General features: G+C 37.5%; 1 protein-coding gene across 2 annotated transcripts; it reads right to left on the bottom strand.

The window, feature by feature from the left end:
- Positions 1 to 614: 614 nt before the first annotated feature.
- Positions 615 to 16,391, bottom strand: LOC125230392 (protein suppressor of hairy wing-like). 2 transcript variants are annotated; one of them, XM_048135530.1, is made up of 11 exons: positions 16,319 to 16,391; positions 15,671 to 16,094; positions 15,142 to 15,275; positions 13,780 to 13,893; positions 12,949 to 13,092; positions 11,466 to 11,501; positions 10,568 to 10,703; positions 8,141 to 8,243; positions 3,296 to 3,422; positions 1,877 to 1,946; positions 615 to 1,047 (listed from the first exon to the last, which is right to left on the bottom strand). In XM_048135530.1, exons 2-11 carry the CDS (start codon positions 16,070 to 16,072, stop codon positions 835 to 837), a joined length of 1,479 nt encoding a protein of 492 aa, XP_047991487.1. In that variant the 5' UTR covers positions 16,073 to 16,094; positions 16,319 to 16,391; the 3' UTR covers positions 615 to 834. The 2 variants fall into 2 exon arrangements, with proteins under 2 accessions (XP_047991487.1, XP_047991489.1); XM_048135532.1 differs by lacking the exons at positions 11,466 to 11,501; positions 16,319 to 16,391 and having other exon boundaries at positions 15,671 to 16,164.
- Between the last annotated feature and the right edge of the window lie 87 nt (positions 16,392 to 16,478).

Genomic DNA, 16,478 nt, shown 5'->3' with positions numbered 1-16,478 from the left:
TTTTCTGAAGTTTTCTATGTCTTGTCATAGATTATTAATAAGTTACTAACGTAACAGATCCTTCACTTGCCCGCAAAACGACAAATAGCTACGCTTTATTTCACTAATAAGTTAATACGTAAAACCAACGACGTAAAACTCAGAAGAATAAGTAGGTACGTGCCACGCGACTACACAGGCGGGCGCGTAGCGCCTCTTAGCCACTTGTTAACTCGAGGCAACTGCTAGCGGTTAGGTATCCCCCCCCACACACACATTTCACGTTATTTTACGTACCGCCACTTGTACCTGATAAAGTACCTACCTACCTCTACTTTTTGGCTTCGGCTCTGAGCACGTCTCCCAAAGGCTCTGTATAGGCCTAGAACATGATGGCCCCGAGAGTATGTCGCCGCGAGATAGATGACACATCTTCTAACTCTATTAATGACATAAGGACGGGAGTCAATTCGCGGCACATCTCGGACACTGACGATCAAAAATATATGAGAGGCGCGTTCCTAGCACACATTCTAAGCTCGTGTAGGTGAACAAGTACTATGCTTGTATGAGTGAGATATGACAGGTCAACAGTTCGCGTTTTTTAGAGGCGGTAACTGTGAGGTAACCGAGAGGGGGTGGGCGGCACTTTCAGCGGGGAGCGGGAGTGGCCATACTGTACGATGTTACTCTTTATTATACTGTGCTCGCGGCGACATACTCTCGCGGCAATCATGTGCTAACCCTGCTGATCACCATCATTCAGTAATGGAAGTCTTACTCATGTCTTTTGTCAATAAAATAATAAATGATTTCATTTAATAATAATAAATTACAGTACTTAACTTCCAAACCTCAATGTACACCCTCCACGTTCAGTGTAACTTTCTTAACACCGTCACTATCAACACTGGTTTCACAATGCTGTTCTATGTAATTCAGGAACTCTTCATTAGGGTCAGGGATCTCCTGTTTCTCGACGGTGCAGACGGGCTCCTCTGATTTGAGGACGACTTTCGCTTGCTGGATCTGCGTGTCGGTCATCATTGGCAGTTTTTTGAAGAACATCTGGAAATAAGTTATACAGAATGAATAGTGTGCGCCACAGCCTTGCGGTACGCCGTCAATAGGCTAATTTCCTACTAGTCAAATCAGCTTCTTTTTAATAATTGTCAAAACGATTTGCTAATATGGAATTACTATGAAATACTGAGGAGTGACGTGACGGTCAATTAATTTACTTTAAATCTTTCTCTTTGACTTATTAAATAGAAATTATGTTTAAACATAACTACTGTCCATATTTTTCTTCTAATTGTGTGGTGCTCTATTTCGTGCACTGCATAAAATATTTTTCCCCTCACTAGCTCGGAAACACGTGTTTTGTCCTTTAATACCAGCGGGTAAAAATGCATTTTATCCACTAGTGGGTAAAGTAATTTGACCTTGAATAAAGTCAAATTAAGTGCTTTAAAATTTATAAAAGTAGGTGAATCTAGTAATGAAGATGATTTACCACCTGTGCAACTACTGGAAGCAGTGATAAACGCATTTTTTGCGTTGTAGTTTCCTCGCTATAGTGAGGAGAAAAGTTTTGTGTTACACACGGGTGCAAATGTATTTTACTTCTCGTGTGTTAAAAAACTCGCAAGTTCAGGATTCTATTCTCGAACCACTCGCTTCGCTCGTGGTTCAACTATAGAATCCTTTCACTTGCTCGTTTTTCAATTCCACACTCGGCGTTAAAATACAACTTTGCCCCCTTGTATAACAAATAACTATTATTTTAAGTGTAGGAAGCTAGCCTATTAAAGGGTTGCAGGTCGAACATTATCAGTCGATTGTACCGACCATACATAACGCGGAACAAGGGTAGGAGGAAGAGATTTTATATTACCTTTCTCGTCATGAGCAGCATGCCATGTTCTTTCTTCATATGAGCCTTTAAAAGTGTCATTCTTCGATACCTGCAAAAGAGTTACATTAAGTATTTGTAGCATTCTTGTACACGCAATAAGAAGTGATTTCCAAAATGACAACTTCGAGTATGGACTCGCGCGCGACCAAGGCTCGGAGCCGGTTTATTTTTTACCGGTTAAAACCGGTTTATTTCGATTTTACTCCGAACTTTGTAAAGAACGCGAACGTTATGAGAACTTTATTATAACCGAAATAAACCGGTTTATTCGACGAGCGCCGAGACGCACCGGCGCCGCGTAAATACCTACGTTCACACAACGACTTTTTTGTTTGGTTAGAACAGTAATTACCTGAGCAATTCCCGTTTAGTTTGTACATTTGGATCACGTCTCCGATTTGGATAAAAATTGGTAGGCTGATAGAGTCCGTGATGCTGAGCAAGATCCACTAGGTTTCCCAAAATGTCCTATGTAGTTTGTATGAAACCTTCCTTTTTTGTTACCAGATTTCTATACATTTTCGGTAACAAAAAAGGAAAGTTTCACACAATCAACCTAGGACATTTTGGGAAACCTAGTGGATCTTGCTCAGCATCATGGACTCTATCAGCCTACCAATTTTTATCCAAATCGGAGACGTGATCCAAATGTACAAACTAAACGGGAATTGCTGACCTATCATGCTACGGAATAAACCGGTTTATTTTGTTCTAAACCGGTTAATCGAACGAAACCTTTATGAAAGCGTTCCCCTAAAAACCGGTTTAATAATAGCGGTTTTTGGAGCGAAAACGAAATTTAAAGGTTTTGCCGCAAGTAGGTACATGATAACGGTTTGAAAATTTAACCGGTATCCGAGCCCTGCGCGCGACAAGGCAAGTTGTAGCAGCGAGATACCTGGCCACCGTACCTATTTCTATATGGTTCTATACGGAGTCTTTGCTTTACAGTAACAGAGTAAGTACACTAAATATTGACAAACAAGAAATACTTTAAAAACTGATACGTCCCGCGGTTTTTCGTTTCGTCATTTCACTAAGAATAACGTACATTTTAGTTCGATTAACATTCAGTATACAAACGTTATTGGGGAATCCCCGATGCGGCGTGGAGCGTGGAGTTGCCAACAGTAAATAGCGATAACTACCAACTACAGGTTTCGAAAATGGTGGTAAATGTTAGTTTTATAGGACCAGAAATTAGAGTTATTAAATCCAGAGAAATTAAGAGACTAATAAAAGTATGAACACCTTTGCAAATTTTGAGATTTCGTACTTTAGAAAAAAAAACATATTCCAGAAAAAACTTTTTTTTTTTTTCAAGGTTCCTTTTCATGTTTTTTTTAAGCCAGAAACAAAACCGTTTTTTTTGCAACCCTAAGCAAAAGACAATCCTACCTTTTTGGACATAACTGGCAGGCGCAAGGCGGTGGTAACTTCCGATGTGTTCCGTTTATGTGCAGCAGCAGGGCACTTTTCTGAGCAAACCGCTTTCCGCACTCTTCGCACGCGTGCTTTCTGTACGCTGCGGGATGAAAACAAAAGTAAACTACTTCACTTATCCTGGATCCCGACAGAATAGACTTAAATTAACCCTTTGCCAGGTATAGTACATCTAGCGACCACATACGTACCAATAAATTTGCAACCTAAGCAGTCGGAGTTAAGGCTCATATTAGATTGGAATTTCGGGAAAAATTACTTCTCATTCATATTTAAAAATATTTTAAGCGGGTTAAGTCGATATAACGTTCGAAATATTTTTAAATATGTTTGAATCTCACGGGAGTTCTATAGTTAAAATTACTTCTCATTCAAATCATCATCATTTGCATTTTTGTGAAAACCTTGCAGTTTGTTATGGCCTGGAAAAGGGTCAAATACAAATATACAAATAAGTTAATTTTCTTACGCAGGCAACGTGGTTACATTAGCTCAGTCCCGCGTGTCGCCGAGCGGCCGTGTAACCAGGGACCGGAAAACCCCTTTTTAGGCTTAACTTCATCAATTTGCTTACCCAATCAATTTGCTTACCAAATAAAATGGCAAGCTTTTTTAAAGGTAACCTTTTCAAAAGGTAAGCTTATTGAATCTGTTACAATGAGGTTATCATAACTACTAACTAAGTTAACTCCGAAACCCTATCGCGATAGGGTTTTTCAAACCTGTTTTCATTGAGTTATGGTAAGCTTTATCCGTCCCTTGTTGTTTTTCTACATTTAAACTGGTTTGCTATAGATAGAGCTTGTCTCAGACGCATGCACTCGAATTTACGGAGTTATTACCATTTGACTTACGTCATTTAGTTTATGTGTTTGATAGTACAATTATTTATCTACTCGTACCTACTCATCAGGGACATGCTAGAAATAAATATCAATAGTATAAATTGTATATTATAAGGGAATAAAATAAAGTAGGTTTTTACAGCTAGCAAGGTTTTGACCTACTTTTTACTTTTAATTTTTATTTATTTTGAACTTCGTTATGTCTCATAAAAATAACTATAACAATGCATGTGCTCAAAAAGTGCGTTTACAATGCATGTGCTCGAAAAGTACGTTTTTTACGAAGCAAAATCGTGCAGCAAGTTGTAGGTACTTTTAAAGTAGTACTTTTCCACACTAGTTCTTTTTACTTTTAATTTTGAACTTCACTATCACTCCCATAAAAATAGCTATAACAATGTATGTGCTCGAAAAGTGCGTTTTCTATAAAACAAAATCGTGCGGAAAGCAGTACTTTTCCGCACTAGTGTTTTTTTACATTCCAATTTTACGCCACCATCCCTCCCAGAAAAATCGTTCGGAAAGTAGTACATTTTCGCACTAGGGTTTTTTACTTTTAATTTTTTTTTAATTATGAACTTCGCTATCAGTCCCATAAAAATAGCTATTATAATGTATGTGCTCGGAAAGTGCGATTTCTATGAAGCAAAATTGTTCGGAAAGTAGTACTTTTCCGCACTAGCGCTTTTTACTTTTAAATTTTTTTTAAATTTTGAACTTCACTATACGTCCCAGAAAAATCGTGCGGAAAGTAGTACTTTTTCGCACTAGTGCTTTTTACTTTATTTTTTTTTAATTATGAACTTCGCTATCAGTCCCATAAAAATAGCTATTACAACGTATGTGCTCCGAAAGTGCGTTTCCTATGAAACAAAATTATGCGGAAACTAGTACTTTCCACCCTAGAGCTTTTAATTTTCATTTTTTTTTTAATTTTGAATTTCACTTATCGTCTCCGAAAAACTGTGCGGAAAGTAGTACTTTTCCGCACTAGTGCTTTTTACTTTATTTATTTTTTAATTTCGAACTTCACTGTCAGTCCCACAAAAATAGCTATTATAATGTATGAGTGCTCGAGCATTAGAAAGCTGAAATTTGGTACCAATATCAATCACGCCGACAAAGTGCAATAATAAAAAATGGAATAAAATGTTTTATTAGGGTACCCCCCCCCCCTACATTTAAAGTGGGGGCTGATATTTTTTCCCCAACGTGTGATATATTGTCGGATAGATATTTAAAAATAAATAAGGGTTTACTAAGATCGTTTTTTGATAATATTAATATTTTCGGAAATAATCGCTCCTAAAAGAAAAAAAGTGCGCCCCCCCCTCTAACTTTTGAACCATACGTTTAAAAAATATGAAAAAAATCACATAAGTAGAACTTTATAAAGACTTTCTAGGAAAATAGTTTTGAACTTGATAGGTTCTGTAGTTTTTGAGAAAAATACGGAAAACTACGGAACCCTACACTGAGCGTGGCCCGACACGCTCTTGGTCGGTATTTTTTAAATTTTGAACTTCACTATCCGTCCCCAGAAAATCGTACGGAAAGTAGTACTTTTCCGCACTAGTGCTTTTTAATACTTTTAATTTTGAACTTCACTATCAGTCCCATAAAAACAGCTATTACAAAAGTGCGTTATCTATAAAGTAAAATCGTGCGGAAAGTAGAGTACCTTTCGGCACTGGTACTTTTTACTTTTAAATTTTTATTTTATTTTGGACTTCACTACCAGTCCCATAAAAATAGCTATTACAATGTATGTGCTCGAAAAGTGCGTTTTCTATGAAGCAAAATTGTGCGGATAGTAGTACCTACTTTTCCGCACTAGTCAATAGTGCTTTTTACTTTAATTTTTTTTTTAATTTTGAACTTCACTGTTTGTCCCAGAAAAATCGTGCGGAAAGTAATACTTTTCCGTACTACTGCTTTTTACTTTTTTTTTAAATTTTTTACTTCTCTATCAGTCCCATAAAAATAGCACTGTATGTGCTCGAAAAGTGCGTTTTCTATGAAGCAAAATCGTGCGGAAAGTACTTTTCCGCACTTGTGCTTTTTACTTTTTAATTTATTTTTAATTTTGGACTTCACTATCCGTCCCAGAAAAATCCTGCGGAAAGTAGTATTTTTCCGCACTAGTGCTTTTTACTTTTAATTTTTCTTTAAATTTTGAACTTCACTATTAGTCCCATAAAAATAGCTATTAAAATGTATGTGCTTGAAAAGTGCGTTTTCTATGAAGCAAAATCGTGCGGAATGAAGTATTTTTCCGCACTGGTGCATTTTACATTACATTTTTTTTATTTTGAACATCACTATCCGTGCCAGAAAAATAGCTATTAGAATGTATGTGCTCGAAAAGTGCGTTTCCTATGAAGAAAAATGGTGCGGAAAGTAGAGTACTTTTCCGCACTAGTGCTTTTTACATTTCCATTTTTTTTATTTTGGAGTTCACTATCAGTCCCATAAAAATCGTGCGGTAAGTAGGACTTTGCCGCAATAGTGCTTCTTACTTTTTATTTATTTTTTTAATTTTGAACTTCACTATCAGTCCCATAAAAATAACTATTGCGATGTATGTAGGTACTCGAAAAGTGCGTTTTCTATGAAGCAAAATTGTGCGGAAAGTAGTAGGTATTTTTCCACAATAGTCACTAGTGCTTTTTACATTAATTTTTTTTTAATTTTGAAATTCACTATCAGTCCCATAAAAATCGTGTGGAAAGTAGTACTTTTCCGCACTAGTGCTTTTTAATTTTCAATTTTTTTATTTTAGTTTGAACTTTACTATAAGTCCCATAAAACCAATGTCTTTCAAATTCGAAAATTGTACTAACATAACTTTTCATTTTAATAATTAATAAAGTATTTTGTCTTATTACGTTTTTTTATTTACTCGCACAATGCATAGTAAAGCATTGTTTGAAAACTTTGAAACATGTGCGCAAAGATGATTTCCGAAATTCCGACTCGTGTCGGCTTATATGACACTCATCAGAAATCACCTACTTTCCGCACTTGTTGCATAAATAGCTATTTTGACATTTTTAACAAAGCCCAATTGAGAAGATGTTTTCAATTATCTAATTGTAAGATATCGATACAATTATTTGCTTTGTTCTTTCACAATATTTTTTTTAGTTAGTTCTTTACTAAAATTTGCTCTCGAGTATGAGCGTCTTTGCTGAGATAGTCCGACGGCCAAACAAAAGGTTGATTTTAAAAAGCCAAAACTAGAATTGTTCGGAAACGCACACTCGCTCAGGTATAAACATAAAGATAGATAAACAATAGAACAACCCGGCGCGCGCTACGAATGCGTTCAATGCCAAAACACACTATGATAATTCAGGTCAGTTATGTTTTAATAGTAAGGTTTTAAAGTCCAATATTGTTTGAATTGACATAAAGCGACGTTAAAACTTGTTTAGAGACGGACGTATGAGCTTGTACTCGCTATGGTTATTCAATAATAAGTTGAATTTCAATGTGCGCAGAGATTAAAATTGCTTAAACGGTTTAATAACTAAAATGATAGGGTAACCTTTAAGACTGGGTTTGATTTTGGTTAGAGGTTAATTAAGTTAACTGTATCAGATAGGCTTACCCTATCAAACAGTTATCTTTACAAAAGGTTACCATTATGGTTGGGGTTTTTAAAACAACTTCTAAAATAAGCCTATGAAAAACCCCGGTTATGGTAAGCGGTTCCGGTCCCTGCGTGTAACCGAATACAATCCCACGCGTTGCGACACACGGCGTGGCTCTAATGTAACCCCGGCTTTACAAAAAAATCAATTCATCAAATAAATCTTGGTAACAAAATAGGGCTAAAAACAAATGATTTAACTTTTTCCTTAATTTTTGTAGAAACTTTTTGAGAACTGCTGATTTACTCTGACGTGAATGGAATTCATTTCATTAAAAAAAAATATTACTGGGTACTTACGTAGGTGTGTGTCTAAATGTGAGACCAGAGCTGCCTTCACCTGGAAGGCTCGATTGCAGTGTTCACATATGTATTTGATGTCGCTGTGTTTCTTCATGTGTCGCTGCAAAAAAAAAATACAAGTTATATACAATGGTATAAGCAAGGACTATTTATATAGGATTTATATACTTCATACCAAAGAGGATAGCTAGATAGAAGAGAAGAGAAGATAGATAGAAGAGCTATTGTCGAAGTAAAATCACAGTGCAGACTGCCGTCTATTGACACAGGCTTAGAACTTTTGAACATCAGTTTTGACAATTTGGCCCATATTCTTAGCTTGATATGTGTTAAAATGTCAAATAAAAATATTAGCGCCATCTAGCTGAGCGTACCCCAAAGGTGTAATGCCATCTAGGCCACCGTACCTTTTTCTGTATGGTACTGAGGTGTTTTTTTTAGACTTCTGTCTATACGGAGTTATATATGTCTTTGCCTCGTACCCCGATTTTTAGCGCCACCTATTAAATCGCACTAGTTTTACGAAAGCCACTGCCATCTGACCTACCATCCCGAAGGGTAACTCTTAGGCCTTATTGGGATTAGTCCAGTTTCCGCACGGTGTTTTCCTTCACCGAAAAGCGACAGGCAAATATCAAATGACATTTCGCACATAAGTTCCGAAAAACTCATTGGTACGAGCCGGGGTTCGAACCCGCGACCTCCGGATTGAAAGTCACACGCTCTTACCGCTAGGCCACCAGCGCTTCTATATTATACATTTTTTCAAATTTTTCAATGACTATCCATATTAATGGCATATTATAAATGGGAAAGTGTGTGTGTCTGTTTGTTTGTCCGTCTTTCACGGCAAAACGGAGCGACGAATTGACGTGATTTCTTAGGTGGAGATAGTTGAAGGGATGGAGAGTGACATAGGCTACTTTTTGTCTCTTTCTAACGCGAGCGAAGCCGCGTGCAAAAGCTAGTGTATTATATAAAGTCCTTCTTCTTCTTCCTCGTTCCCTCAATGCTGAGGATCGCGACCACAAGTAGCGTGTTGAACGCGGTTATAAGCCACGTGGACTGCACGATATAGGCTGCCGCCAGTCGACTTCTTCACACAGTCAGACCATCTCTTACGAGCCCCACCCCAAGCGCGTTTACCATTCATCCGCCCCAAGATGATACACTTCTCCATATTATGCATTGGTGATCTCATGATGTGACCGAAAAATCTAAGGGTTCGCTCCTGGCATATTTTGGAGAGGCGTGTGGTGATATTAATTTCTTCCAAAATAGAGATGTTAGTTCTTCTAGCTGTCCAAGGTATACGTAGCAGTCTACCACGCAGGAGTCGTAGTAGTCTTATGATGATGATGATGTCCTCCCAGACGTATCCGTCGACGGCGACATCCTGGCAAGCTTTATTTTTTTTTTTTATTATTTACTATTATTTCTGAAAAAGTCTTATATAATGAATGTGGATGAAGAGGGGTTCACAGTGGTGGAAAAGCAAGGCGCGCAGAGCGGCTCGCAAGACTATGCTCTGCGGAACCGGTGAATTCTGGTCTACGGATTGCCACACTGAGTAGGGCGCTCTACGTGTCTCGCCTGCACTACTCCGCCGTTGCCGACGAGGTGGTGGACTACGTTCGCCGGAAGACTGGATACACGCTGAGGGTGCAACAGCTGCAGTCGCGTCACTACGTGCACTTCAGCTCGTTCGTTGTGCGCGTGCCGCCGCCGCTGCAGGACACCATCGCGAGCGCAGACTTCTGGCCGAAAGGTGTGGTTTTTCGGCGGTTCCGGGGCAACCTGCCGAATCCCACACCGGGGCAAACGACGCAACGGAGCCACGCTGTGACGTCATCGCCCAAATCAATTGTTTAATATTATTTTCCCCTCACTATCTCGGAAACACGTGTTTTGTCCTTTAATACCAGCGGGTAAAAACGCATTTTATCCACTAGTGGGTAAAGTAATTTGACCTTGAATAAAGTCAAATTAACTACTTTAAACTTTATAAAAGTAGGTGAATCTAGTAATAAAGATGATTTACCATCTGTGGAACTACTGGAACCAGTGATAAACGCATTTTTTGCGTTGTAGTTTCCTCGCTATAGTGAAGGGAAAAGTTTTGTGTTACACTCGGGTGCAAATATATTTTACTTCTCGTGTGTTAAAAAACTCGCAAGTTCAGGATTATATTCTCGAACCACTCGCTTCGCTCGTGGTTCAACTATAGAATCCTTTCACTTGCTCGTTTTTCAATTCCACACTCGGCGTTAAAATACGACTTTGCCCCCTTGTATAACAAATAACTATTTTAAGTTTGGTCTCTTTATTTTTTCTCTTTTTTGTTATCTAAGTTTCGTGACGCATTGGTTTTACTTTAATGTCATATAAACATGTTTTTACTAATAAATAAATAATATAAAGTACCGAGAGTGCAGACTGTGAGGTGTAGGCGAAAGTGCAAGCAGAACATCTGAAAGGTCTCTCGCCGTTATGTAGGTGCACGTGGGACTCCAACGCCTGCTTATTGTTAAATGAGGCGGGGCACATCTCGCAAGCGAACCTGTAACAATGGATTTGGGATTGTTGGTTAGAGGATAAAGTATCTTAGAGATGTAGTGCAAAAAGGTTTTCCTTCGTATTTTTTCGGAAACGTTCGTATTTGTCATGCTTGTTCCGTGTCACGTACTGAGACTGACTGAAATAGCATATGTTCGTACGTTTCCGTCAAAATACGAAGGATTTTTTTTCGCACTATATCTGTATATTTTATGTATGTACATATGTATGTATCAGTGGCGGAGCGTCGATAAACTTTATTGTACATAAAAACAGATGCCAAAAACAAGAAAATTTTCACGACATGTATGTATAAACATTGTTAAAGGAAACAGAGTCAGTAATATACAATGTAAGCGGACTTATCCCTTAATGGGATCTCTTCCAGTCAACCTTTGAGGAAATGAGTAGAAGCGAATTATTTTCGGATGGCATTCCGTCATCCAGGTACACTTAGACTCATATTTTTTGCAACTAGGCAACTACCTTCTTGTGAACGTATGTATTCGTAGTGTTTGTACGTTAACTACATAATTGTTTTTAGTAAAATTTAATTCTACAACTAAAATAAATAAGCATATTATCATTATCAAAGAAATCACGGTTTGAAAAAGTGACCCCAGAGACATCACTAATTGTAATTGGTCATTCTGCCAAGATGGTGGTCATAGTTTGAAATGCCGGTAAAGGCGTTTGATACTAGGCATTTATTTGTTTTTTTTATTAGAGTCAGTATTTTTTTTAATTAAATGCTATCTCAACGAACCTTTGTCTCATCTTTACTTGACCACCTTCAGTTGTCCTGTAAAATAAACATGTCATTTTGTGATGCAAGAAAATGAAATTATGAAGTATCATGTTCTGTGTCAAAACTAACTGAGGCAGTCATTTTCTGTATTTAGTAGATGTCACATTGGTATAATTTTAAACCATCTTGTCCATTAAAATAAATATTAACCCCGTATTCATAAACGTTCACTATTAAAGTTATCAAGCCGATAAAGTTAGTTTGTCCCTTTCTATCACACCAATACGTCGAAAAGGGACAAACGAACGTTATCGACTTGATAACTTTAGTGTACGTCTATAAATAAGGGGGTTAGACTTTCGTGAGACATATTTTATATGTATTTACAAACACACGAGGATTCTAAATATGTCGCTAACATTGAAACTATAAACGTGAGTTGAATCATTTTTTAACCGACTTCAAAAAAAGAAGTTTCTCAATTCGTCAGGATCTTTTTTTTTTATATTTAACTTCTTGTCCTTTTTAGGGTTCCGTCTAGACCCTTCAAAATAATCTCAGTAACCGTAAGCACTTTTTGATACCAATATGTATATCAATCACGCCATCAAAGTGCAAAAATAAAAAATGGAAAAAAATGTTTTATTAGGGTACCCCCCCTACATGTAAAGTGGGGGCTGATATTTTTTTCATTCCAACCCCTTCATTCCAATATATTGTTGGATAGGTATTTAAAAATGAATAAGGGTTTACTAAGATCATTTTTTGATAATATTAATATTTTCGGAAATAATCGCTCCTAAAGGAAAAAAAGTGCGTCCCCCCCCCCTCTAACTTTTGAACCATACTCGTATGTTCAAAAAATATCAAAAAGTAGAACTTTATAAAGACTTTCTAGGAAAATTATTTTGAACTTGATAGGTTCAGTAGTTTTTGAGAAAACTACGTAAGTATCAATTTATCACAGCAATTGGCTTGGGAACGTAAACATAAAATACATAGTATAAAATAGTTGAGTTATCGACACTGTCAGGGGCGGCGCACTCCGCGATTCTTTCGTCGAGCTACAAGTAAATCCCTTCAGTGCTTGATGATCTTCGCACGATGCAATATAACTCAATGTCAGCTGCTCGCGTGCCGGACCGTTCTTCTAGGTTAAAATCATGGAACGCGGCATTTTGGGAACATGAAAGCAGTGAGCCTTCTGTACTTGTAGTCCATACTATCCATACTAATATTATAAATGGGAAAGTGTGTGTGTCTGTTTGTCCGTCTTTCACGACAAAACGGAGCGACGAATTAACGTGATTTATTAAGTGGAGACAGTTGAAGGGCTGGAGAGTGACATAGGCTACTTTGTGTTTCTTTCTAACCCCGCCACTTCCCTAAAATGGGGGGTGTGAGTTTGTATGGAGCAATCCGCAAATATCGAATTTAATGCTAGCGAAGCCGCGAACAAAAGCCAGTATTATATATTCTGTGACACTGTAGTATGTGGTACCTGTAGCCCATGGGGCGCAGAGTGCGCGGCTGCAGGAAGGGGCGCGTGCGGCCCTTGTTGCCGACGGACAGCGCACGCGCCCTGAGCACCACCTCCGCGTCCGGCGCTAAGCAGCGCTTCTCGTGCTTGTATAGATTAGTCGTGCTGTCCAAAATGTATTGTTTTTTTAAAGTCTGTCTTATATGATTAAGTACTGCCCAATTAACCGAAATAAAATATTACCATATTTTACTATGACCTAAAACATCAATAAATATTTTTAATGTTAATCTCTAGATTATCTGTGCATCAGGGCCCAATTTTTCAAAACTCAAAGTTACAAGCGGAAGTTCTTTCCAACTTGTCATATTAGACAGTGACTACAGTAGTCTGTGGTGACTACCACTTGTAAATTGTAACTTTCAGTTTTGAGAAATGGGAACCAGGTCATTCTACTCGAAAACAACATTTTCTGACATTTAAGTATGACTAGTATGAGGCATAAAGTTCATTATGTCAGTGATTGTTTTGACATGTCACATGAAGTAAGTTCGAAATTCGAATTCGATGACGTCACTACATCGCTGACAGTGTTTTCGGTGGCCAAAATAAAAAAAAATTACACACATTTTTAATCAAAAATACGTAGTCATCGTGCACTTTTAATACCCAAAATCTATAAATATTGGATTGTATGGCAAGAACCCGCCCTGCGGGTTCTCCAGTATCTGAGTGCCCACCAGGCGGGTTCTTGGTTGCGAAAGTATTAATTTAATTATCAAAAGTCAGATATTTTAAAGACACGAGTTTTTCTTTATACAGTCAGGTTAACTATAACCTTTATCAACATACCTTCTGAAATCAACTCCACAGGCAAAGCAAATCAGGTATCTAGGTCCATGCTTCTCTTGGTAGTGCCGACCAGCGGCGGGAATGGTTTCTGATACGGCATGACACTCAACGCATCTGAAAAAAAGTAAAAAACAATAAACATTGAACTAAATAATAAAACAAATAGTCTGTAGATTTCTGGCATAGGATTTGAATATCAGGGTCTAGTAAAATATTCTCTTATTTGGGAATGGGGTATTTTACAAAAAAAAAAAACCGGCCAAGAGCGTGTCGGGCCACGCTCAGTGTAGGGTTCCGTAGTTTTCCGTATTTTTCTCAAAAACTACTAAACCTATCAAGTTCAAAACAATTTTCCTAGAAAGTCTTTATAAAGTTCTACTTTTGTGACTTTTTCATATTTTTTAAACATATGGTTCAAAAGTTAGAGGGGGGGACACTTTTTTTTCCTTTAGGAGCGATTATTTCCGAAAATATTAACATTATCAAACAACGATTTTAGTAAACCCTTATTCATTTTTAAATACCTATCCAACAATATATCACATGTTGGGGTTGGATTAAAAAAAAAATCAGTCCCCACTTTACATGTAGGGGGGTACCCTAACAAAACATTTTTTTCCACTTATTTTACCACTTTGTCGGCGTGATTGATATACATATTGGTTGGTATGAATTTCAGCTTTCTAGTGCTAACAGTCACTGAGATTATCCGCGGACGGACGGACGGACAGACAGACAAGGCGAAACTATAAGGGTTCCTAGTTGACTACGGAACCCTAAAAAGGTACAATATACTCCCATTATAAAAAAAAAATACTTTTTATGCTCATTTTACTCAGAATCGTTTGTACTTTCAGGCCGCAGACATGAAAAAATGTGTCCCAAAACTAAATAGTGTGAAGAGGCAGGCCTGACATTATATCGTTTATCGCGTGACCATGCTTGCCTGCCTGAAAGACATCTTCTTCTCTTCTTTACATCCTGTTACCCTCTGCTGGGGGTGTAGGGCTCAATCATATTTCTCCATTTACTCCGGTCTTGGGCAGTTTGGGTAACCTCCTCCCACCCCAACCCTAACACCATACGCTCTTGCTGAACCGAGCGACGCCAAGTCAATTTAGGGTGGTGGCATGGTTTCCGCTTGCCCGGTATATTCCAGGTGACTCACCTGTGAGGGCCATTTTGGATAGGTGGGTATCAGGTCAGGTTTTCTGAGGATATGTCCAATCTAATGCCATTTCCGCTTCTGGATTTCTTTGTGTATGCTTGTCCAGTTATTCTTCTCCATAAGATACGTAGGTAGTTATTCGCCAAAAGATATGTAGGTACGTAGGTACTGGAATGCATGAAAGACATACTTACTCAAACATGATGTCATTTATCATGTAGTGGTCTTTGGGCAGTGGAGGAGGCTTCACACTCTTCATGATTTCAGCGAGGGAGTTCACTAGAAGCTCTTCATCATTTTGCAGGTCTTCATATTGTTCTCGTAGCTCCTGTGAAAGTAATTGTATATTTTATTGTGTGAATGATCTCCAATTGTATTTTATTGAATGCTATGGTGGGCCTATATTAGCTTTAATAATGTGCAGAATATAAAGATATGGGTATAATCCCATCACATATGAAGTTAATAAATATTATTCTCAAGTATTTCAAAAGTTATTGTGGGTTTAATGGTTATTTAGTTTATTGTTTCAACTTGATCCAAAACATCAATAAGAAACTACTCATTCACTTTTTTTATTTTTCGAGATAAATAAGATAAAGATAAAATTAATTTATTGTATAAACCATTCCACATGTGGCACCTTAATCTACATTGCAAGAAATAACTTACTCTCTAAACATTTAAAGCACTAAATACTGATTATTAAAATAAAATAGGTACCTTTACAAATGACTTCCACTGCCATGGCTTTAGCTGTCTGCGCCTCCTTCTACTCTCACTATTTTCTTCAGGAATGTCTTCATCAGGAGGCTCATCCTCAGGCACATAGTCATCATCTTCACCAACTTTATACAAATCTGAGTCGTCAGGAACAAAATCACCGCAGATTTCCGGGTTTTCGTACAAATACTCCACTGACTCGTCTATATCCTCATCATACACCTCCTCCTTTATGATAATAGGTTTAGATTCTTGACTAGAGAAAGTACCATCCGTCTCATCCAAGAGTTCCTCTTTAATTTTTATTTTTGGAAAGTTTTTCACGTTTACTAATTCTTCGTTATCGGACTCGTCTCCAACTACAACTACCATTATCTCGTCATCCAAGACATTTAACTCCATCTTTTAACTCTGCTGCCACTGTCTAAAAGAAAATAACTGAATAAATAAATAATCCAAGACTCGGTGATTTTTTGTAGAGTTTTTGAATTTCCTTTGACAATCACAACACCGAAATTATTTTTATCAAAACAACGCAAAGGATGAATCTATGGAGCCATTGCGTCGATCGAAAGAGTGGAGAAGAGAGTGTTACGAACTTATAATCGAAAATTTATTAGAAATAGATACGAAATGAAGTCGTATTACCTTTAAACAGAAAATTGAGGCTTTTAATTGCGTAATATTCGGTAATATTTTGTTTTTTCTTCAATAACTTGACAGAATGAATTACAACCTTTGCCACAAAATGGCCACGTTGTTTTTTTTTCAACCTTTTAATTCGCTTAATTCGGGCGTTTATGAAAGA

Source organism: Leguminivora glycinivorella, chromosome 10, assembly GCF_023078275.1.
Source record: "Leguminivora glycinivorella isolate SPB_JAAS2020 chromosome 10, LegGlyc_1.1, whole genome shotgun sequence".
Taxonomy (NCBI): Eukaryota; Metazoa; Arthropoda; class Insecta; order Lepidoptera; family Tortricidae; genus Leguminivora; species Leguminivora glycinivorella.
Note: the sequence above shows the minus strand (reverse complement) of the source record. Positions and strands in the feature narration are given on the sequence as shown.

Coding starts and splice junctions, on each gene's coding strand:
- LOC125230392 (XM_048135530.1), bottom strand. CDS start 16,072: ATGGAGTTAAATGTCTTGGATGACGAGATAATGGTAGTTGTAGTTGGA. Junction 13,093..13,779: donor TGTGGAGTTGATTTCAGAAG/GTATGTTGATAA, acceptor CATTTTGGACAG/CACGACTAATCTATACAAGC. Junction 10,704..11,465: donor CAAGTAAAGATGAGACAAAG/GTTCGTTGAGAT, acceptor CCATTGTTACAG/GTTCGCTTGCGAGATGTGCC.